General features: G+C 41.0%; 1 protein-coding gene across 2 annotated transcripts in view; it reads left to right on the top strand.

Moving 5' to 3' along the window:
* The window catches only part of RAPH1 (Ras association (RalGDS/AF-6) and pleckstrin homology domains 1), a 52,898-nt gene extending 28,131 nt beyond the window's left edge, over nucleotides 1-24,767 (top strand). For both annotated transcript variants that reach the window (XM_046659352.1, XM_046659351.1), the window contains 10 exons: nucleotides 2,351-2,428; nucleotides 2,878-3,037; nucleotides 5,674-5,795; nucleotides 7,040-7,105; nucleotides 8,726-8,869; nucleotides 9,731-9,841; nucleotides 15,715-15,813; nucleotides 16,857-16,977; nucleotides 20,037-20,179; nucleotides 22,694-24,767. In XM_046659352.1, the coding sequence (XP_046515308.1) occupies nucleotides 2,351-2,428; nucleotides 2,878-3,037; nucleotides 5,674-5,795; nucleotides 7,040-7,105; nucleotides 8,726-8,869; nucleotides 9,731-9,841; nucleotides 15,715-15,813; nucleotides 16,857-16,977; nucleotides 20,037-20,179; nucleotides 22,694-24,631 (2,982 nt within the window). In that variant the 3' untranslated portion in view covers nucleotides 24,632-24,767. The remainder of the gene's footprint in view (nucleotides 1-2,350; nucleotides 2,429-2,877; nucleotides 3,038-5,673; nucleotides 5,796-7,039; nucleotides 7,106-8,725; nucleotides 8,870-9,730; nucleotides 9,842-15,714; nucleotides 15,814-16,856; nucleotides 16,978-20,036; nucleotides 20,180-22,693) is intronic.
* The last annotated feature ends 291 nt before the right edge of the window (nucleotides 24,768-25,058 follow it).

The following is a 25,058-nucleotide window of genomic DNA, read 5'->3' as shown; positions in this document are numbered from 1 at the left end:
CAGGGCCAACCTTCCTCAGCAAAAAGAGGAGGATTGGCAGCAGTTAGCTCAGGGCTAATCTTCCTCAAAAGAAAAAAAGAGTTTTTTGTATAGTTTGGATAGTGGTCCTTTATCAGATATTTCTGATAAATATTTTGCAAATATTTTTTCCTAGTCTATGGCTTATCTTCTCATTCTCATGAATATTCTCTTTTGCTTAAAAATGCTTTTTGGCTTTGAGAACATATTCTAAACTTTTGTTTGTTTTTACTTCTGCAGATTAGTTATAATATCATTAAAGAATTTGGTCTTTTAGAAGTTCATGTTTATATTTCAAATACACAAAGCATTAGTTCTATGTAGCAGGTTTTTTTCATCAGACTTTGAGATTTAAATTTGCTTTTCAGGAACATGAAGTGAATTGTTAAAATATACCTTGGCAAAATTTTCTTCTCCATAACAGCCATTCATACCATAAGGATGTGGCAAATGAGCCATGAGGAACATAAAGTTGTTATTCCATTGAGAAAACACTCATGAAACTTCTGCTTTCCTCTTTCTCTTCCAAAAAAACTGCCAAATAACTGATTTCATAAAAACCACGGGAAAATGCTAGTACATTTAAAATTCCTTTATAGAGTAGTACTCTACTCATCAGAATCACATATAATTGGTATTTTGACTAATAATGCTTTTGTTTCTCTAAGATACAGAATTCTAGAAACTGAAAATTTTAATGACAGTAGTTTTCTCATTTTATAGCCTGGTTTAAAAAGAAAAAAGTTTTATCTTATGTTAAAATATACAGTCAACATATTTTATAATTCTCTTCTTTATTTGCATAAAGGGGAGATGGGATGATTTAGTCTTTTAATCAAAGGAATATATCTATGATAGTCTAAGAATCAAGTCTTATCTTACCCCTCTCCATTGTTAAAATAAAGTTCTTTGTTCTCTAATTGGGTTTACAGATAGTATTTCCAGACCTTGGTTATTATGTTAATTCACGGGCTCCCTTCATTGACTAGGATCAGATTTCTCGCAAACAAGCCCACTGTCTTCCTACTTGTTTTCTTCTCTGTTCCACAGAGTAGAAAATACTAAGCTTGAAATGAGGGGAGACAGCCTAGAGTATGAAATGGAAAGAGAAGCAGTTCAGAAATAAGAAAGCCGACAGAATTTAGGAGAACAAGGAATAAATCTATTAAATGAATTGAGTTTTGTTTTTGCTTTTTGCTCTGGAAGCTTTAGCTTTTTAATGAAAAATAGCAAACACATGGCTTATTTGATCACAATCCAGAGCAAATTTAAAGTTTGGCTGATATAATTGGGTTTTTCTTTTGCTTTGTTTTTTTTAAGTCTTAAATAAAGGAATATATAAGATGGCATTTTATATTTTCCTGAGATATTTTCTAGAGTAATCAAAAGCTTAGAATTAGAAAGTAATCCTTTATAAGCAAAGGTTTACTTACATGAGTTTTTTTCAACTGGAGAGTAATGCTACAGTGTACCATGGCCTATTGCTGGAAAGTACAAGTAAGTACCTGTATTAGAGTACTGTATGTTATTTTAGGAAAAAATAGATAAATAGTTTAAGTATCTTTTAGTTCTTGATAATTTTACTGCTACTTATAATCAAAATTTTCTAAAGTAGAAGTTACTAGAAATTAAATATTTGGAAATTTTGGCATTTAAAAAATTTTATCAATGAATTAATAGAAACAAATTTGAGTTTACTGACATGAGATATTGATTAAATTGTGTGATTTTCCAAAGTAGAGTAAAACCTAGAATATAATGCAGCCTCCTCTTTTTGTGTTGGTACACTAATGAGAACATACCTACCGTTTTTATTAAGGATTTTTATATGGTTGCAAAGAAATAAACTGATACTGTTTTTTGCTATTTCTATAATGGATGATACATTTTCAGTGTAACAGAACAAAACGTTAGTATGCAAAAAATTGCCCATACTTTGGAGGGGGTATAAATTCAGAGTCGAGGGATTGTGAGTGTGTGACAAACTGGCAGGCCCACAGACAGCCCATTAGACATTCATGTATCCCCAACCCCAGAAGCTGAAATTCAGCTGCTTCAGATTGACGGATCACGCTCCTTAATTTCCTGTAGCACAGATTTCTTTTTGTCTAGAATATGGAACCTAGTCTTATTATAAGAGATCTTCAAGTCTGCATCTTAAAAATGCTCTTGCTTTATGAACAGGGTTATTTTTAAAATGTGGTCTATGTAAGCGGGTGAAGTTATATTCTTACTAAAATTCAATCCTAGCAACATCCTTAAGGATAAAAAGACTTCTAAAAAATTCTCATTATTTTAGCATTGGTTTATCTGAAGTGCTTTGTGTTCACAGGAAGAACAGGCTGCAAAATTGAAAGCTGAGAAGATCAGAGTTGCCCTAGAGAAGATTAAAGAGGCACAAGTGAAAAAGGTGATATTTGGGCTTTTTCCTGGTTTGGGATTTTTATCAGTTTTACGGATTTATGAAAAGTGGCCTTGTTTGTATAACATACCTCTAAGATACATGGAGAGGTAGAGGAGTATTTCTTCTTAATATATTTTTTGCATGTATTTTTTGTAGGTAAAATGCATTATAAAAGAAATAACTTTCTGGTTTAAAATTCTCCTAAAAGAGCAAAACAAAATAGTCTTCTTATTATAATCTTACCTCTTATTCTAATTTTAAAATGCTTTAAATTTTGGGGGGTACGTTATTTGATACCTAATTTTAGAATATCTTTCTTGCATAATAAAGCCATTATTTGTGTTTTAATTAATATTTAACTAAGGACATTACTCAGAACATTACTCGATATTGGAAGAAATTTCTAGAATGCCTGTTTTTTGATTTGTATTTAATTGCCTTTCTCCCTGTCACAGCTGGTGATTAGAGTCCACATGTCTGACGATAGTTCTAAGACAATGATGGTGGATGAGAGGCAGACAGTGAGACAAGTGCTGGATAACCTGATGGACAAATCCCACTGCGGGTATAGTTCAGACTGGTCGCTGGTGGAAACCATCTCTGAGTTACAAATGGGTTAGTAATATCCTTGCTTTAATTATGTTTTAATTTCTATATAATTCCAACAGTTTTCATGTTGATAAAAGCACCTTGAGACTTCTTTATATGTTTTTTTCCTATAATATAACCTTGGCTTTTTTACTTTATTTTTTTTCAATTATTTTGAGATTTCTTTGAATACAAGATCATTTCCAGTTCACTTCAGATTTTCTTATGGCTAGAACAAAGTTGTATTTTTTTTTAAGTGACAAAATACGTTTTGCCTTCAAATAAGAACTACATAGATCAAGACATTTACTAAAGACTCTTATATTTATTCACACTTGTACTGAAGTCTTTACACCAGTGTTTGATTTCAGGGGAAACAGAAAGCACATCTTTCTTGTTTTTAACTAGATGTGCTAAGTCTTCTTTTGTGATTCGTGGTTTGGTATGCTATTTTCTAATTTTAAAAATTCCTCATTCTTTGTACCATTATTGACTCCTTTTTTTTTTTTTAAAGGTTAGCCCCTTGGCTTAAAAATTGCCCGTCTTTTTTTTTTTTTTTCTTTTTCTCCCCAAATCCCCCCCAGAAGATAGTTGTATACTTTTAGTTGTGGGTCCTTCTAGTTGTGGCATGTGGGATGCCGCCTCAACATGGCCTGATGAGCGGTGCCATGTCCATGCCTAGGATCTGAACCTGCAAAACCCTGGGCCGCTGAAGCGGAGCCCACAAACTTAACCACTCGGCCACAGGGCCGACTCCTATTGACTCCTTTAAAATGTTTTCTTTTTGTAATATTAGGTGATTACGGAAACCTTGCAATAATTATTTTATTAGGCTTTATGGAGTTAGTAATCAATTTTAACTTGCAATTTTATTTAAAAAATGTATTTGCATTACTCTTGCTACCTATTATATCTTAAAGTATTTCATAGCAGTTTCCAGAGAAATAAAGGTTTACTAACCCCTTTCTCTTAGAACACACATATACAACCCCCAAAAGTAAACCATAAGTTATTAGAAGTTTACTAACATGTACAAAAATGTTTTCTTACAATACTCATTTATAACTATTCTTAGAGAATTAGGAAGGTTTGAGTTCATAGATATAGCATCATAATACACAGAAGATGTTTGGATGTGAGTTTTTGGAATATTTCCATGGCCATTGGTTAAAGACCCATATGTGTACTATTTCTCCATGACCTTTTATATAACTCACTGTAGTGTGTTAAGTAACTATTATTTAATCATACATGGCAGAGTGCTTCAAAGATAATATGTGGTCATTCAGTACTTGTTGAATGAATAAAAGAAAAGAAGGGACTAAGAACCCAAAACAAGATGGTGGAAGTACGTTATGATAAATGTAAATTATTCACGTAGACAGCAAAGACTGTTAGAAAGGATGAATAAACAAAATTCAGCCATTTGCTAATAACAAAAGACCCATTACCTAAAGACACAGAGAGGTTGAAAGTAAAGGAATGTAAAGAGACACTAATCAAAAGAAAGATAACTTTGGGGCTGGCCCCGTGGCCGAGTGGTTAAGTTTGCGCGCTCCGCTGCAGGCGGCCCAGTGTTTCGTTGGTTCGAATCCTGGGAGCGGACATGGTACTGCTCATCGGACCACGCTGAGGCGGCGTCCCACATGCCACAGCTAGAAGAACCCACAACGAAGAATACACAACTATGTACCGGGGGGGCTTTGGGGAGAAAAAGGAAAAAATAAAATCTTTAAAAAAAAAAAAAAGATAACTTTGTTAGTACCAGACAAAATAGATTTTAAGCAGAATGCATTACTAGAGATAAAGAGAACCAACATCTTCACCAGGAAGATATAATCATTCTAAATTTTATTTAATAATAGCATTAAAATGTATAAAGAAAAGTTGACAGAACTACCAGGAGAAATTCACAAGTCAACCTTCAGAGTAGAACCTTTTCACCTAAGAACCTTCTCGTGATCAATATAATCAAGCAGACAAAAAGGATACAGGAGATTTGAAAAATAATTTGTTTGATCTAATAGATGTATTTAGAACACTAATAATGGGAAAATATACATTCTTTTCAGGCAGAAATGAATATTTCCAAAAAGTGATTCAATTGTGAGGCTATAAGCAACTCTTATGAAATTTCAAAAAATCGTTATCTAGACTATGTTCTTTGAACATATGTTCAGTATATAGGATATGTTCTTTGATTCCTAATTTGGAAATTAGAAAATATATCTATGTTTATAATTAGACAAAACTCATGAATCAAAGAAGAAATCATCTTGGAAATTTTAAAAATTACGAGAGTTGAATACTACTGGAAATACTTTAATATCAGAATTTATGAAATGCAACTAACATGTTGGGTTTTTTAAGGGTGGGATGGGAAAAGGGTGAAGGCTGAAGAAGACCTATAAATCAGAAGATCTACATTGTAGTCCTAGTTCTTCCGTGCAGCAGCTGTGTGACCTTGCTGAAGTCACTTAACACCACTAGGGCATGTTTCCTTGTTTGAAAATCGAGGGAAGACCAGATAGTCTCTAAGGGTCAAGGACTGCACTGTTGGTTTAGATTCTATGGTTCTGCTGTGAATTACTTGACAAGGTTTCGTGTCTTGGATGTAGTTCTGATGTATACTGATGAGATGTTGATATTTTATTTTGAGACAGAGAGAATTTTTGAAGACCATGAAAACTTGGTTGAAAATCTTCTTAATTGGACGAGAGATAGCCAAAACAAGCTTATATTTATGGAGCGTATAGAAAAATATGCACTTTTCAAAAACCCACAGGTGAGACTGAATAACTTATAGAGGTCAGGATTTTTAAATGTTCATCTTAACATTATTCTAATACTGCTAAGTGAATAGAGTTAAAAAACTGGCAACCACCTGGTTGGAGCATTGTGACTGCAAAACCCCATGGGAACATTCACTACTGCTGAGGTAGAAAGTCTGCTGGGACCAAGGTCTCAGGCCTCCAAGAGGTCACCAGTCCCACAGAGCCAGCTGGGGTGAGCCCTTGGGGAAGCAGAAGTGACTCCAGGGAGTCACCAGGGTTCTGCTCCCTGTGATCCAGAGCTCTGTTGAACCTAGCTATTTATTTGGTGAGTTTCTCATCCATGGGAAAAGTACTTACATATTTAAGTTTCTCTACTTCAGCCATTCATCCAGTTAACCCTTATTTTTATTTCTTTTTTAAATTATTTTTTGAAAAAATCTCAGTAACCTTGATTATAAATGGTTTCACATGCTAATATATGTTACTTGATTTATTTGGCATCTTTGCTTATTCCAAAATAATGTTTCAGTTGATACTTCCTAATACCCAAATATTTTATAAAAATTAGTAGGTGAGAGGAATCAACCCCACTATAAAAAGTAGTAATGAGAAAAAACAGTAGCAGTATTAAAGTTGTTGAATAGTTATCCTTCAGACAGCTTAATCATAACACATCTTCACTGGATATTTTTAGTGAAGAATGCACTTACCAACAGATCTTTTAATGGGTGATTGTGGAAAAATTTTTCATAAGGCTAATAATTAGAAATAAGATTTTAGTTGAATCAAGCAAATGAAATCATTATAGTCTCAGAGAATTTTGGATTTCTTCTTTAAAAGCCAGAATGTAGACAGAATTTTCTGCATCTGGATCAGGTAAGCTTAGCATATTTTAAGGAAATTTGCCTTACTCATCGTTAATAATTTGTAAACCTTTCAAGTCCTGTAAGTGTAGCTTCCATTAGGTATACCACAACCTGCTTGCCAGCTGTTGTATGTGCTGCCACCTCAGGATTTGGAGGAGGGCAGTTTTTGGAATAATTCAAGGTTAACGGATGAGTGAGGGAGGTGGTCGGTGTTAGGCTTCTTAGTGAGATGCCCATGCACAGATTGCTTTTCAAAGGAGGGCTCCTCTCTCTCTACACAGGCAGAAATTGACACAGAGTTGCTGTGCCTCTAGAAGAAATTGTTTATGTACTTGTGCCAAGGGAATTATAGAGTGAATCTATCCTTCAACTTTCATTCATTTTTCCAGAATTATCTTCTCGGGAAAAAGGAAACAGCTGAGATGGCAGATAGAAACAAAGAAGTGCTTTTGGAGGTATGACTCTTCACTCCCTCCTCCCCCTTTTTTGCTGCACATTATAATATTAAATATGAAGTCAAATATGTTAATGCTGTATATTTATAATACCAGTTGTAAATAGAGAAGCCTGTATTCTTCCATAACCTGACGAGAGTTCAGCTGTGTGAACATTAGGCCACTGAAGAACCTTTTAAAAACTACTATTTTGCCAACCAATACACTAGTGGAGTCACGAGCTTTTAGGGGCTGACTAGTGGGAGAAAAGGCTGCTCAATGAAGGATGGGACTGCTGTTTTATCTGCTTGCTCCGAGAGAAATTTGAGTATAGTTAGCTGTTTACCAAATATTTCAAGCCTTAGTCTTAAATAATTCAAATAATTTAAAAGTCATAATGACTATTTTTAAAAAATATGTACGCCTTCTTATTTTGAAGAGTAATAAAACGATTCAAACGTGATTGAATTTTTGGCTTTTTGGCTTTTGCTGATTTTAGAAAACTAAGATCAAAGAAGTTAGTATGTTTGAAAACCTAAATAAACTCTTATTTGCTAAGTAAGAGTTGAGTATTGACATTCAATACTCAAATTGAATGTTGTTTTTCTAAAATCTGTATTTCAAATATAAGTAATTTTCATGCTTATTTTATTTGAAACTCCAACACTACAATTTCTTATTCCTGTGATTTTCAAAGTAAATCGGGTTCATTGAAACCTACTCCAAGATTATCCCAAGGGCTAATGCTATAGGAGTGTATACTGAGTAAGTTCATATATATTCAGATATATATACTAAGAGATTTATATAGTGTTTCAATATGTTCATGGCAGAGACTTATATAGATTTATATAGTGTTTCAACGTGTTCATGAAAATGAAGATCAGCATTCAATTTTTCATAAGTGATACTAGCTACAATTAAGAAAAATCCTCTTTATGAGTCCTAATTTATCTGTACTTTGGGGAGAGAGAAATTAATTTAGGCTCAAAATGTCCTATGGTAATGTTTAGTGAGGATTTCTATTTTTCTTTTTCCAAATGCGTGATTGATTTTTTAAATTAAATTTTACCTAAGTATAGACTAGAATTCAAAATTTTGAATTTGCTTACATTTTTTTAGCCTAGTATTAAATATTTAAAAAATAAATGTCCTCTTTCTTTTAGAATCATATAAATTGATAGTTTTTAAATTGTGAAAGTTTAATCATTCACTTAACATGTTGCTTTCTTTTACAGTATATTTCTGTTCAGCTTGACAGCTAATCTAAATGTGGTGTTAATTTGGAGAAAAATCAAGTCTACTGCTTATGTTAGCTTTGAGACTTGTACTAAGCTTAGTATAACTGTGCTGTTTACAAGTGCATTTAGGTGCCGTCATATGCAACTCAGCTGACATTTCACCTTAGTTTCTTCAAAACAGTGTTAGGCAAAAATTCGTAGGGATTGCCAGAGTAGTTCTGAAATAAATCCATATTATGTTTAGAATAGAAAGTTCTAATTGTGGTGAAATTAGCAGCATGGTTTTACTACAGAGCCATTTGGGCTTAATTACAGCGTCATGCATTTCACAGGGGTAAACACAACTTTGTTCTGAGAATCCAAGAACTGTATGTCTTTCCAAATCATCTTCTTACTTTAGGAATGTTTCTGTGGAAGTTCTGTAACTGTACCAGAAATCGAAGGCGTCCTGTGGTTGAAGGATGATGGCAAGAAGTCCTGGAAGAAGCGCTATTTTCTCCTGCGAGCGTCTGGGATCTACTATGTCCCAAAAGGGAAAGCAAAGGTGTGTCCCTCCTGCTGGTGTCTGGGCTTCCTCGTTGTGCTTATTGATTTCAGTTCGTTGTGAGTGTGCTGACAGGGTCAATCCAGGTTTCAGCTTGGGTGGGACACGCAGAATATTGCTCTGTTTATTGATCCATTATAATGAAGAGGAAACCTGAAAATGTCCGCTCTCTCGTCATTGGGGGGCCATCTTGATTCTCTTGCTAAATTTGAAATCATACTTTTACTTAATATGTTTGGAACTTCTGCCAGAGCAGTTTTGACTTCTTGTTGTTTGGGGAGAATAGGTTTCTGGGCTTGTAGGTGTTTCAGCCTTGTTGAATACTGTGTTTCTGCTGAGAGCCCCTTGGTAGCTGTCACTTCTCTGCTTACTGGGGCCAGCACTGTTGTAAGCTCTTTACAGTATCATCTCATCCTGTCTTTACCACCATCCTGAGAGGTATGGATTGTTGCCCCTGTTTAACTGGTGAGGAAGCCCTGACCTGAGAATCACTGTACTTGAGGTATGCATTGCAGGCCCTGAACTCGGACACTTTCTGGTTCCTTCCAGAGAGCTCTCTTATACTATGTTTTCTTTAATATACTATACTATATTTAAAGTCCCTTTAAAATGCCACCCTCTCCATCAAGTCACTATTCATTGTGAAAGGCAAGACAGTAAGTGAAATGGACTGCCTTTTTTGTTGCATCATGAATTAAAGAAGAAACATTTGTAGAGAATGTCACTGTCTTGTCTTCTACAAAATAGCAGTAATTTCTACTTGGTAAAGTTTTGATTCTCATCTAGAAACTGTTACCAGGGATGATATTTGCTTGTTTGTGCCCGACTGTTAATTGAGCCTTTTGGGTGCTTTTCTCTTAGGTGTCTCGGGATCTGGTGTGCTTTCTCCAGCTGGACCATGTCAATGTTTACTATGGACAAGACTTTCGGAACAAGTACAAAGCTCCTACAGACTATTGCCTAGTGCTGAAGGTAAACTTTTCTCTTTCTTAGGAATGTTAATTGATGTTAGGCATAGAGCGGGTTATTGGACATTTTAGAATAGTCTCGCTCTCCATCGAGTATATGATTTTTGCTCTTTTCTGTGGGCTTTTAAAGGAATACTGAGAATGGTGAGGAAAAGAAGCTTGTGTTCTACCACAACTGACCTTAGCTCAGTGGCTTTCATTAGATTGATGCTACTAAGATACAGATACTGGATTGTAAGCTTTGTGTCATAGTATATAAAATAGATTAGATTATAAATTTGAGACTTTCATTTAATAGCAGGCTTATTTTAGGAAAATTTAGTTCAGAGCCAAAAATGAGACATAGGTATTCTGTGTGTTTCTATACTTACTCTGCAGAACCATCAGAGGGCACTGTGCCCAAGTTCAAAGTGGACTGGCTCTCATCTGGTCCAGAAATAATTTTTGTCTCTCTTTTGCCCCCAAACTGTAGCCCTGATAGCCCACTTGTGTATTATGACCTGTCTGAGCTATTTTTAGTGAGTTTTTTCCTCCTTTATCCAAACTTTTGAGCTTTTCACACTGATTATGTCTGTACTTTTGAGAACTGATATTTTTTAGTGAATTTTTAGTAATCATCCATAATTACCCTGAATTTTTTAATGTTGTCTTTATCAAGACACACTTTATCAAGACAGCATTAAAAAATTCAGGGTAATTATGGATGATTAAGTTTTTTTCATTGGCTCCTTCTTAGTAACCCCTTCGTAACTACTTAGGTCTTAATAATCATCATTTAATTTTGCTTTTCTCTGAGAAGTGTCAGTTGGGTTGGGGGGTGGTGGTGGTTTAGCGTTTTGGGGAAGAGTTTTGATTGCTTTGATAAAATTAGGTGTATTGTAATGGTAACCCTTTATTAAATAACCCTTTCTTGAAGAATACCTCTGTATCATTTAGGTTACAGCAGCAAATAATTTTTTTAAAAGTTGATACAAAGTAGCTTAATCCAGCAGTTTTCAAAATGAGGTCCAAGGTTCCCTGTGAGTCCCTGAGACCTTGTCAAGGGGTCTGTGATGTCAGAAGTACTCTTCTAATAATGCTAAGATGTTATTTGCCTTTTACACTCTCATTTTCTCACCAGTGTATAATGGAGTTTCCTAAGAGGTTACATGACATGTGATGATATCTTTGCTCTCTTGAGTAGTGGAAGTTTTTTCTTAGTTTTCATTTCTTATAAGGTAAATATCAATAGACATAACTCATATAAATGAAAGTTATTTGGGGGTTTCATAACATGAAGACAATAAGAGTTAGTTATTTCAATGCCACAAGGTTGTTGGTGAGAACCCAAATTCTTTCCCTCTTTCTCTCTTCCATCTGCTGCATATCAGCTCAGAGAATGTTCAGGCCGGCTCACCTCACAGTCACAGATGGCCACTGCAGCTCTAGGATCACATGGACACCCAGCAGAATCTAGCAGAAGACAGACTATTTCTCCCTTCGTTTGTCTTTTTTAAGAGGAAGGAAATATTTCTCAGGAGCTACCCACAGCCCTCCCCTGAGGGTCACTGGCCGCAGTACATGCCGGCTCTTAACCCAGTCACGGCAAAGAACAAAGCCATGGTTTGGGGCTTCGACTAGCCAGAATTCACACTCTGAGCTGAGGAGTGGCCTTCCAAACAAAAGTGGGGTTCTGTCATAAAAGAGGGGAGAAGGAGGCTCTAGCTGTGGGGAAGGCATCCAAGCGTGCCTGCTACAGCTAAAATTAATTATGATCACTGACAGTTATTTTAATCCCTTTTGCAACTCACAGAATTCCTAGATTAAGAATATTTTTGTTCTCAGGCCGGCCCAGTAGTGCAGCGGTTAAGTGCCCATGTTAGGCTTCGGTGGCCTGGGGTTCGCTGGTTCGGATCCCGGGTGCGGACATGACACCGCTTGGCAAGCCATGCTGTGTTAGGCGTCCCACATATAAAGTAGAAGAAGATGGGCACAGATCTTAGCTAAGGGCCAGTCTTCCTCAGCAAAAAGAGGAGGATTGACAGTAGATGTTAGCTCAGGGCTAATCTTCCTCGAAAAAAAAAAATTTTTTTTGTTCTAAGGGGTTTTTTGTTTGTTTTATAATAATGATTTGTGTACTTTGTTTTTAGTTTAATAGGTTAAGCTAAATTCATATGTTTATATTGCTGATCTATTTATATCCTGAAATATTCAATATATTGAAATTTTAAAAATCCCCACCATACCACTAGGTGCAAATAACAGTAAAAATAACAGTCACCATTGATTAAAGAACCAAGGGCGGCAGGTGCTGCACTGGGAGTTCTGTACCCATCAATCTCACAGTCTGTTTTAGGTCCATGTTTTCCGGATATGGAAACCGAGGTTTAGAGAGATCAGTTTGCCCAAGACCACTCAACTATTAGTATTTAAGACATATCTTTTTTCTTGTAAAGTCTTACTAGATTTTGCCTATTTAAGTATCTTTATTTTTGAGTATATGTGTTCTGACAAACAAGTGAAACCGAAAAATACTGCCACACAGGATCTACACAAATGCAAATGTAAACATTTATAGGGTCTGATCCCTTTTGTTATCTTCAGGCTGTAATGACTGAGTCTGAGTCCTTACAGTGAAATGCAGGATACAGGAAATAGATACACACTTGTAGGAAGTAATAAAAACACATCATTTAGTAGTTAGTTTTTTTAAAAGGTAATAATAAAAATAATGATGGGAAGAGCTTATTCATGAAATTTGACAGTATAGGAATAAATAGGGCATTTGTTGATATATTATCTGAAAGAGGTACACGCTTATTGGGACACACGTATGCATGTATAATTAAGTTTCTTAAAGGAAACCTGTGTTTTTAAAAAATATATACCACAATAATTGTTGGAAGAGAGCTCAGCTTACCCAGATCTAAATTTTCATTCCTAAAGAAGTGAGGCGAAGTAATTTATTTCAGTTTGTTAGGTAAGAAGGAAAAAGTGGTTAGGGTTTAGGGGTGGAATATTTACATGAACTTGTCAAAAACTGCTATTAATAGAGAGGTGTCCTGTATGATAATGAGGAAGTGATAGGGGTGTTATATAGTCTTATTTTTTACCATCTTACATGTCAGTTGGGAGGATTAATTTTAAGCCCATATTTGTCTCTAAAGTAATAAATGGGTAGTTTACATTCAGTGATTTCCCTTTGGCACTTGGACTGGGATGTTAGAGCATCACTTGTAGTTACAGAGTTTTAGAAATACCTGTCTCGATCCAATTTTTGGCATAAACAGAAAAATCATCTGATCGCACAAGAGTAATCTAGAGTTTCTTATTCTTAGATGTTTTTATCTAATTCTCAGCTCTTTCCCCTTTTATCAGAGAATGCAAACCTTCCACATCAACAGCATTTTAAAAGTGAAATGATGACCTTTCTTTCTTAATAGCTGTTCATTTGTTCAATATGTGTTCTCTGGAGTCTTTAAGAATCTAAATGTTGAGCTTCTGGTTTTTGGCAACAGCTGTCTCCTCTACACTTGCGCTCAGCTCTTGTGGGACTTTAAAAGTGGTGGAATAACACTGGGGGGAAAGAGGAGAGAGGCAGCAAATTTGGAACAAGGCAGCAGTGTGACACAGTAGTTAAGAGCCTGGCCCTGGGATGAGAGCCCCTGGCTTCAGATCCCAGTTCTTCCCTGACTGGTGAGCAGCCTTGAGTGCTGTCTTCACCCCCTGTGCCTCCAGTTCTTCTCGGATGGTGGAGATGATACTATGGAACTTGTAGGGTTTTCGTGAGTGTGGAATGAGCTAATATCCCTGAAATATTGAGCATAATGCCCGGTACATAACAAGTGCGCAGTAAGTGCTACCTTTAATAAAATAACTATTATGGGAACAGGCAGCCTCCTGAGGTGTCGTTGCCTGGATGACCATCATGAAGGCTACAGAAGTAATGTCTTAAGTGGGAGGGGGCAAAGGAATTTTTGAGGTCCTAAAATGAATTTTAAACTAGCAAGTAATCTGCAGATACTCAACTGATTGTATCGTAGTACTCTTCAGGGTATTATTTGGGTTCCAAGCTCAGAGAGATGAGGAGAAAAGGACAGAGGATTGTTTCCTTTTGGTTTTCTGTGACGTTGTGTTGATAAAAACACTTCCTTTGTGTGGAGAATGAATAGAACACACACTCACTGTCAGGCAGGACCACTGCTGCGGTGGAATACCCAGGTGTGGTAGCTCTGCTCTGGGGAAATGGAAGGAGTCAGTCAAGAATGGTTTATAAATCCCCACAGAGGGAGGGCATGGTGATGATGGCTGAGTGCCAGCCTGTCACCCCTTGTTCAGGAGTCTGAACCTGCTCTGTAGGCAGGGCCTCAGTGAAGCAGGAGATGGAGAACAGCTCTTCAAGCCAGCCCGAGCTGGCAACACTGAGAAAGCTGTTCAGTCAGCCCATTTTGTCTTCTGCATGAACTGTGGCCTCTTGCTCACATTGTATCCCAGCACCTACTGGAAGCATCTGGCAAACAGTTCTTGCTCAATAAATATTTGTTAAGTGAATGAATGAGATAGAATTCTTCCTTTTATAGAAAAATACATCCTCCACCTGTTCTCCTTTGTTCTTTCAAGATTGCAGTGGTGGTTTATTATAATGTGACTTCATAAGGACAAGGGACGTATCCCAAAAGAAGGTTGTGGAGCCTGTCTTGTCAGGAGAGAAAACTCTTATTCTTGAGGGTTTAATGTTTAAAACTTTGACTATCACCTTCAATAATTAAATTGGGATTGGGATTAAATGCTTTATCATAGGAGCTTTGTAAGCAGAGAATAGAATAGAATAGAATAAATGGATTTGCATTTCTCTCACTGTAGCCCAGAGCCTTTAACAATGCAGAGGCATAACTTGCACTGGTGGCTGTCTATTTCTGCTGCATGGAGGACTTATTCAGATTTCTTATTTAATTGATCTCATGGGTTTCCACAACAAACCAACGTGGTTAGAGAATTTTCAAAGCCTCTTTCTTATCATTGAACATAAACCTAAATATTTCTCCAAGTAAAATATTGTTATTTGTTTATTTTTCAGAATAACTGAAAAGAGAAGTAGTAATTAACAATCATTAAGTCCAGAACCAAGTGTGATTTCGAGTTTTTCTTCCCAGGGACCTAGTGGTTGTGGCCCAGTGGAATTAAAATACCTTAAGTCTGTTCTAGCACTTGCATTTTGAGCCAATGTCAAGTCAGTCACCTCCCATCCAAGCCTCAACTGAAGAGTAAACTGGTTTGTAAAAACTCAGTTTGAGGATGCGGTTGAAAAGCTGCTCTTTCCCTGGAGGGCACCTGCTGTGGTGGAGGGGCCTGCAGGGCGGTCTCCACCCACAGCAGGGAGCCCCACTATGCAGTGTGGGCGCCCCACGTGTCCCAGGTGCTGGGCCTACTTCGTCCACCCCACCACTGTTCACCTAGAGAAGCACTGGGAGCTTGACCAGAGACGGGCATTTGGAGTCCTCTGAACCCGTGATTTCAGTGGATCTGAAGTAAAATCAGACATTCTCTGCCCTTTTCATAGTCTTATAGATAAAGAATTTTGCTGACTTTGCTTAACCTTGATGGACTTTTGTTTCTTTGAAATGTAGAAGATGTATTTGAGAATTTCCCATGATGTGAAGAATTTTTTTTAACTGGGACATCTTGACCTAAAATTTAACACAAATTTCTTTTTAGTTTATTTTGTAAAAATACTTATGGGTCATTTTATTTGGGCTTACGGCCATGTAAGAGGTTTAAATTATTTGGTCATTACTCTGATGGCCTGTAACTCCTCAGGATATGTTGAAGCTTTCATAGAGTTGTCTATTTCTCTTAGTTCTCCAGAGGACTTAGTTGGATTTTGCTTTAATGTTGCAGCACCCACAGATCCAGAAGAAGTCTCAGTACATCAAATACCTTTGTTGTGATGATGTGAGGACCCTGCACCAGTGGGTCAGTGGCATCCGCATTGCAAAGGTGGGTTTTCTTTTGGTTTGATGATGGGATAATGACGTGTTTATGATATGGCTTTGATTGTCGTGACAGTTATTCTGATTGTTTCATATTAATGATTTGCCAATGTCTAGTTTTCTCAGGTCTAAGTTTCATCTTTTAAATGTCTTTTTTCCTTGGTAAAGGGGATAAACTTTTAACAGTTCATATCCAAGGAGTAATACCACTGGTAAAGCTTGTATAGCATCAGAGTGATTTATTTTGGCTTTGGAGAACTCATTATATGATTCTTATATAGGAGAGTTAAGCCTAAACAAAAGTAATTTTTAAAAAATTACAGTTGCCTTGGGATGAGGGAAGGGATGAATAGGTGGAGCACAGAGGATTTGTAAGGCAGTGAAAACATTCATAGTCTGCATGCTGCTACAGTGGTGGATATATGTCATTATACATTTGTCCCAACCCATAGAATGTGCAGCAAGAGTGAACCTAAGGTGACTGTGGACTTTGAGTGATGATGTTGTGTCAGTGTAGGCTCATCGATTGTAACACATGTACCACTTTAGTGGAGGATGTTGATAATGGGGAGGCTGTGCATGTTTAGGGGCTGGGAGTATAGGAGAAATCTCTGTACCTTCCTCTCAGTTTTGCTGTGAACCTAAAACTGCTCTAAAAAAAAGTCTTAAAAAAATTGTTTTAAGGACATCTTAAAGATGATTATATATAATGCTTGAAGGAATATTTATGCCTATTAAGTAATGGAAAATAAAATTTATTAGAGCCATAAAATCAAAGTTGCTTTAGGAATAACTGAAAAAAAATCTTTATATTGATAATGAACATAATTAGAATCAAGTGTTAACTTCTTGCTGCCTTTCTAAAAATGAGGAAAAATATGAGCAGATTATAACTTAACTCGTGTTAAAAGAAATTTTGAAGTATTATAGGTATGAATTTTAATACAAATTATGAATCAGTATCCAGAGCCGTGTCCCCTGTTCCTCCGCCATCTCTCTCTGTTACACCCAGTGAAGTTCAGATGTCATCCTTTCCTGCCTTCTGTTTAGTACGGGAAGCAGCTCTACAGGAACTATCAGGAGGCCGTGAAGAGGACGGAGTCAGCTTATGATTGGACTTCCTTATCCAGCTCCAGCATCAAATCAGGGTCCAGCTCCTCCAGCATCCCAGGTAGTTTGAAATGCCCAAGCACTGTTTACTACCCACATGAATGGCTTTCGAGAGAGAAACGGATAGTAGACCTGGTTATCTCAGCATGATTTTTAAAAACCAGAGCCATACCTAATTTCTAAATTATAATCAATAGGTATATGTGCTTTTATTGTTGTTGTTAGAGGGGATAATATCATGGGCTAGTTCACAAATGTATTTGAAAGAGAAAACCATTTTATAGAGTTGTAAAGCCAAGAGTTTCATTATATATTTATAAAGTTTATTTAAAACTCAATCATACTACTGAAAAGCAACTGTTGCTGCATAATTGGGGATAGAAAGTTGCTTAAGTTTCTCTGTACTCAGAATCCATGATGAAACTGCCCACCTTCCCCACATGTTTCCTGACATTTCAGTAGAGTGGAAATAACTAGAATTAGTTCAATATCAGTTAAGGAAGCTGTTTGTGTCATCAAACTTTCTAAACTTTTCGTAGGAAATCAGTCATACTCAAAAGGTGCTTATTTTCAGATTCCATATCCTAACAAGTATGCTGTGATCACATTTTAAGATAAATGCTTCTTTCCCTTCAAAATGTTCCATATATGATATCTACATCATCTAAAAGGAGAATTTTTTCTTTGTTCTGACATCGTATGTTATGAAAGGAATAATTGCTTTAAGAAGTATTTGATTAAAAAGCTGTATGATGTGATTTCATCCCTAAATAAGTAAGAAAAACAAATTTAGAATGTGTTTCATGGGTTAGCATACATACATATATTTCCTAGTTCTGTGCACTGAGAGGGGCTAGGAGCAGTGACCCCAGGAGCAGTAAGACTGAGTGCCTGCATCTTGGTTTCTAACACCATTTTCCGGAAAAAAAAAAAAGGAACCAGGGTTCTTGGGGAAATGGCTGAGTCTATGGCTGTGGCAGAGAATCTGGAAGATCAGCCTGGAGTATCTTGTAATGCCAGAAATGAAGGAAATGCTCCAAAAAACACAAGGATGAGAGTATGGAAAAAGGACACAGCAGCCAAGCTGAGAGTTTCCAGTGACCAAAGCTGGAACAGTTTGAGCAACAAAATAAGATTATAACCCAAATTATAAAATACATAGCCATCAGTCCATACTGATAAAAATAAATTATTGAATAAATAAATGGGGAGGAAGAGACAAGTTTTGCATACAGATTTCTCAGTGATCTGTGCAGACACCCTGCCCTCAGGAGGTGGAGCTTAACTCTCGCTTTAGTGTAAGCTCTGCAGAGTGGCTGGCTTCCAAACAGCAAGGTCAAGGGGGTGGGGGGACGGGGACCTTGACAGTGAGACCCCTGACAGATAAGACCAGCCGAGTGGTCAAGGTCAGGATCATCGTAATAAGTTACACTGATAGCGTGTACCCTTGATACAATGTGATGAGACTGGCATTTTCCCTCTCTTGATCTTCCTCCCCAAATCCCATAACCTCAGTCTAACCAGGAGAAAAATATCAGACAAATCAAAAACAAGGAAGTCTGAGAAACTGTCACAGGAGACATGAAAACCAGCTGTGCTGTGGGATCCTGGATCAGAAAATGGATGTTATGGAAAACTGGTGAAATCCAAACAAAGTTTGGAGTATAGTTAATAATACCGTATCGATGTCGGTTCCTTAGTTGTGACAAATGTACCAAATGTAGCAATGTAACATGCTAATAATGAGGTCAACTGGGTGCTCGGTGTGCAGGAACTCTGTGCTAACTTTGCAACTTTTCTGTGAATTTTAAACTATTCTAAAATAAAACATTTATTAAAATGGGAAGAAACTTTTGAGACAATAGATTAGGAAAGGCAAGGTAACCATGTTGCAAGTAGGATTTTAGAAAAAGAAATTAAGGGAAAGATTGAGAAAAAAGACGCATGATATTTTTTAAAATGTGTATAGCACTTAACAATTCAAGTGCTCCCACGAATTATTTTATGATGTGGTACAATGCCTTTTCCTACTCCAGCATCATCTGTCTGTATACAGTGTGTAAAGTATTAGGCAGACGTTAGTCATATTCATTCATGCTGAAGAGAATTCAAGGATTTGTGTGTTCCAGCCTCCTATCTTATAAGCTATTGTCCTAGATAGTAATTAAATAGGGATGAAGTTGTAACTTTTAAATACCATTCAGCTACTGGATGATCAAAAAAGAAGAAAACAGGCTAGGTTTTATCCTATGTTGCTTATATTTTGCCCTGAGGATATTGTCTTATCTTTATCCACCTATTATCCATAATAATTTATGGCTATTATCTCTGCACTGCTCTGGCTAACTTGGCTGGACTTGCTAAATATTGCAGTCTAGTAATCCCAGAGTGATTGGATGCGACTGGCTTTAATATTTGCATCTCCACCAGATGCCAGGCATTGAGCTAGGTGCTTGCACATGGTTCTCTCATCAGACTTGGAGTCTAGTGAAATAATCTTCCCAGTTCCTTCACCCTGGATGTCAGTCAAAGATGCACTATATCCTCAGCCATTCCCAGCTCCCTTGAAGATGCTTCCGTGCCTTGCGAGGGGGCCAGGCTACAGTGGGGCTGCTGCCTTGCAGAGCCAATACCTGAATCCCTAGGAAAAACAATTCTCACGTGAGAGTCAAATTCTGCGTACTGTTTATTGCTGGGGAAAAGGAAGTAATCATCATGTATAGACCTGAATTCATAAGTAAGAGCTCCCTGGGATGGCCTGGAGCCAGGGGTATATAAGAAGATGGGTTCTCAATGTAATGAAAACAAGGTTGAAAAAAAATTCACTCATTTGTTGATGGTTCATTCATTCTCGTATTTGCTAGGAACTGATTTCTTGCAAGATGGGTTGTCAGGATACCAGTATGAACCTTTTATTCTAATTATCAGTCTGTCATGGTGAACTGTTTAAAAAGAATTGAGGTTTCCTATTAGCCTTAAGATAAAAATGAGTAAAATTAACTTTTTGCTGTTTCTACATAGCATCTGGTTTTGTTGTAAAAGATCTATCTAAACGTACATACTCACACTGTCAGAAGACTGACTTATTTAATCCTGTTTTTGAAAATCTATTTTAAACAGAGTCTCAGTCGAACCACTCGAATCAGTCTGATAGTGGTGTGTCTGACACGCAGCCGGCAGGCCACGCCCGCTCCCAGAGCATCGTGAGCTCCGCCTTCTCTGAGGCCTGGAAGCGAGGCACACAGTTGGAAGAGTCCAGCAAGGTAACACACCTGTGTGAATTCGTATGGGAAGTCTGTGCTGTCCCTTGGGTTTAGTGTGTTGCTCTTTGATTCCTTTCTCAGGAATCTTTCTTGGCCCTCTTTCAGTATTCTTTCCTTGACTTCCCTCAGAATTGGCTCTAATGACGTAAGATCTCAAAAAAACTGGCAGTTTAACTGACTTTATGAGTGGCTCAGATAAAAATTTCCTCCTTTCCACCCTTAATCAATTTGGATGGAGCAACACCATTTAGTGCTGGTGCCCAATTTTGTTCCAGAGAACCTGCTAATGGTTGATTATTTCTTTGTTATTAATTTCACTTATTCAGACTCATTCCTTTCTTTTTATGCTTTTTGGCATTTCTCTGCACTTTGATGAATTTTCTCAAATTACGGTTTATTTGGAAGACTAAATTCAAATTAATCTCCTTAAAATTTTGGATCCCTGAGCCTTGCATAGTAGATTGTTCAGTGATACTGAAGGACGAGTATAATTATTGCAGAACTGTTTAGAAAAATAGAGAGGTCTCTTTAGTGTGGTTGAAGGGCACCATAGCAAATTAACCTCTGAAGTTCTGTGGGCAAGGCTGCGTCTTCGACAGTTCACCCTCAGCCACCACTGAGGGACCAGTGGCACACCTGGCCTGACCATTTCATTAATGATCATTTTGATTTTTTCTGTTCTTTTGGTCTGCATCACTTATGCAAGTACATTCAGCGGGAGAATTCAATGGCCATTTCCCTCTGGTTATTCCTTTATTTGCATATGCGGCTGGTTAACTGGCCCTCGGGGCGGGGGGTGGGGGGGGGGGGGGGGGGGAGGAGGCATTAGCAGCCCACTGTAGGGATGGAACACTTTTTTTTAGAAATAAGTATTTGAGAATTGGTTCTAATGACCTAAATTCCCAAGACACGACAGTTTGTTTAACTCCCTTCAGAAGCTCAGACTTCTGAGACATCTCCCTCCCTTTCCCCACTTAATCCACTTGGACAGAGCAGCACCCCCGGTGCCAGTCCTCTGGATGTCATGGAGAAGCAGGTTTCCACAGTTCAGACATCTAAAGCAGAGTCCTTTGCCTTACTGAATTTCTAATGGTGTTATCCGTGTGAATTTTAAGTTAGGGAACTACCCGGTCGTTAGGAGGGCAGCTAAGGTCCAGATGCTCTGGGATTGAGCAGCCGAGTCCGTCCTTTCCCACAGTTTCAGAAGGCGCACGGGCCCCCCACGCAGCAGGGACGATGTGTTGGAGTCTTGATCCTCCTGTGTGTTTCTTCTCCTGTTACCTGTCTCAGGTGCCAGATGAGAAGGCCAGCACAGCTAAGGTCCACTCCCCTGCAGCAGCCAAGACAGGGGCAAGTTAAGGTCAGGGGCTGTTCTTTGGAAGCACATTAACCTGGGTGACTCCTGTAACCAGATCTTGCAGACTAATGCTTTGACTTTGATGTGGAATTTCTAAAGAAACATGTGACTGTCCTGATGGGCATTAGAATTCAGCCCTGTAATGAGCCATCTAGTCTACTAACCTAAGCATTCTCCATGCTAATTAGATGTCATTCATAGTTGGAAACAAATGGTTTATCTTGGATCCTTACAGTTTGTTCAAAGAGCCAAAAAGATGTACCCAAAGTTACTAAACCAAGGGTCCTTCCTTTGCTCTTTCAAAAGTACTTGAGCCACATTCATGCATGAACAGCTCCATGAAATAAATGACCAGATGTGGTAATTTGGGCGATGCCAAGCAGTGCCCACATAGGCTGGTCAGCAGGGGTGGACAAACTCTAGCTCCTGTTCCTTGATACATTTTCTTTAGTCTTCCCAAGTTTCCTCTCATTTTCTTCTGACATTTTCTGTGTGATACTTTTATGATCTTTTGCTGTAATGTTTATGAAGCATCTCTTTATGTATTTTCCAGTAAAACAAGTATAAAGAATGCCCCCTTTACCTGCATTGCTGGACTTCTGTGCATGTTGGATGCAAGTGTGTGTGTCAAGCTCATTCATTCCTGTGTGACTGTGCATGCCTGCTCACGTGTCAGCTTACTAGTGTCAAAGCCACCCTTGTTCCTGCGAGGCCCTCCCACAGCACTCCTGCGCCAGGGTGGCTCTGCTTGCTGTGGGAGCCGCTGGGGACTGAAGGGTGCACTGGAGCCCTCACATCTCCCTCCTGGGCCGGCGGGTGTCCAGGGCCCAGAAGCCCTCCCACTTGGGCAGGTGTGGGACACCAGAGGTCAGAAATCAGACCAGGAGTCACCATTCAAGCAGCTTTTGCAACGCTTTTTCAAACCTAGGCTATCTGGCAGTCTGGCTATCTGAGAATATTGTGGGTAGATGCATGGGCTCCATGCCCCTGTTGCCCCCGGGTCAGATTGTAGCCCTCCTGACATTGTCAGTCTTGATTATCACAGCTGCTGCATCCCTTCACCCTGTCGCTGAGACTTGCTTTCTAGCTTTACAGTTAGAGCGCCTCTCTAACTGTCTGTTGTTCTCTCTCTCCCACCCCTTCTGTGCTCCTTTTAGGCCAGAATGGAGTCCATGAATAGGCCCTACACTTCACTGATGCCCCCTTTGTCCCCACAGCCTAAGCTGGTCACCCCCTACACTGCTTCCCAGCCTTCGCCGCCTCTCCCGCCCCCGCCCCCTCCACCGCCCCCACCCCCACCCCCGCCTCCCCCACCGCCCCCGCCGCTGCCCAGCCAGTCAGCACCGTCGGCCAGCTCAGCGGCTCCGGTGTTTGTCAAGTACAGCACGATAACCAGGCTGCAGAACGCGGCTCAGCATCCGGGGCCCCTGTTTAAGCCGCCCCCGGCCTCCACCGCACAGTCGGGAAAGCCTCAGATCCTGGTGCCCCCCAGCGGCGTGGTGCCCCCGCCCCCACCCCCGCCCCCGCCCCCCACGCCTGGCTCGGCCATGGCCCAGCTGAGACCCGCGCCCTGCGCCCCCGCCCCGCCCCTGAAGATTCATCACCTTCAGCACGGTACTCCAGCGGCTCCTCCGACACCCCCGCCACCACCTCCCATTCCTGCACCCCTCCCTCCCCAGGCTCCCCCCAAACCCCTTGTGACCGTGCCCCCACCAACCAGCACCAAGCCTGTGCCACCCTCTGCGACACAAGCTGTGCCACCCACACCTACTCCTCCAGTGCCCCCAGCAAAAAAGCAGCCCGTTTTTCCTGTTTCCCACGTGCCGCCCTCTCCCCCCGCCCCCCCTAGTCCAGTCCCCCCACCCACGTTGCCCAAGCAGCAGAGCTTCTGTGCAAAACCGCCTCCCTCCCCGCTGTCCCCGGGGCCCTCGGTCGTGAAGCAGATCGCCAGCCAGTTCCCGCCCCCTCCCACCCCGCCTCCGGGGGAGCCGCAGGCCCCGAAGCCCACCTCCGCCAGTGCAGCCCCGCAGTCCCCTCCTGCTGTGAAAGCCAAACCCAAGTGGCAGCCCGGCGCGGTGCCTGTCCCGTCCCCGGACTTCCCGCCCCCGCCTCCCGAGAGCAGCCTGGTGTTCCCTCCCCCTCCTCCCCCGGCCCCGGCCCCGCCCCCGCCGCCGCCCGCAGCTTCGCCCGCCCCGGACAAGGACAAGAGCGGGTCCCCAGGTAGAAAGCCCGGCAAGACGGGCAGCCCGGGGGCCAAGAAGCCGCCCCCGACGCCGCAGCGCAACTCCAGCATCAAGTCGAGCGGCTGCGCGGAGCAGCCCGAGCCCAGGAGGCCCTCGGTGGACAGTCTGGTCAGCAGGTTCGCGCCGCCTGCAGAGCCCTCGGGGTCTCCCGGCAGAGAGCCCCCGCCGCCCCCTGCCGCGCCCCCCAAGCCGGGGAAGCTCCACCTGCCCGGCGGCCCCCTGCCCGGGACCCTCCCGCAGGGGCCGGCGGCGGCGGCGCCCCTGCCGAGCGGGCGCGGGCGGGACCCCGGGGCGGAGTTCCCCTCCCCGCCCCCCGAGGCCGACTTCCCGCCGCCGCCGCCCGAGGGGGAGCTGCCCCCGCCCCCCGCCGACGTGCCGGCCGCCTTCCCGGGCAGCGCCTCGCCCAGGGTGGCGGTCGTCCCGCCGCAGCCGCAGTCGCAGCCGCAGCCGTGGGCCCAGGCGGCCGCGAGGAAGGCGCCCCCGCCCACGCGGCCCAAGCGCAACGACAGCACCCGCCTCACGCGCGCCGAGCCCGCCGCGCGCGCCGAGCCCGGCTCGCCCAAGGCCGGCCTCGGCGTGCGGCCCGCCTTCCTGGCCGACCTCAGCCGGACCCTGCAGCGCAAGTCTGTCACGCGGCACGGCTCCCTGTCCTCCGCGCGCGCCGCCAGGCCCGAGCCCACGGCCACCATGGACGACATGGCGCTGCCGCCGCCGCCCCCGGAGCTGCTGTCCGAGCCGCAGAAGGCTGCCTACGGCGGCGGCCACCTAGCGGGCTACGCCACGCTGCGGAGAGGGCCGCCGCCCGCGCCGCCCAAGAGAGACCAGAGCACCAAGCTCTCCAGGGACTGGTAGCCGCCTGGCGGCCGCTGCCAGACTCTCTCTCTGAGTCCCGGTCGGCTCACCCGATCGATCGGCGCTCAGCTCCCGTGTTCACAGCCTCCTGGGATGATGCTGTCGTTCAGGAAGTGTCCGGCGGTGTGTGCGTGCGTGTGCACACCGCTATATATAGGTAGATAGTGTGTGTATATCTGTATACATATATGGATGTGTATATGTATATATATAGCTGAGAGTGATTCTATTTATTCCTTTTCGCTCCTAATCTGAAAATGGGTCTCGTATATTTTGGGTGGAAGAGGCATGGAAGGAGGTGTGTGTCCCGTCCCTTATGATTTCTATTATCGGTCATGTGGATTGGACCAAAAACTTTTAATGACTTATTTAGAAGGTATTTTATAAGTGTCCATGTGCGGCCTATCTGTGCATGTTGTGTATTATA

Source organism: Equus quagga, chromosome 4 (assembly GCF_021613505.1).
Source record: "Equus quagga isolate Etosha38 chromosome 4, UCLA_HA_Equagga_1.0, whole genome shotgun sequence".
NCBI classification, from domain to species: domain Eukaryota; kingdom Metazoa; phylum Chordata; class Mammalia; order Perissodactyla; family Equidae; genus Equus; species Equus quagga.
Note: the sequence above shows the minus strand (reverse complement) of the source record. Positions and strands in the feature narration are given on the sequence as shown.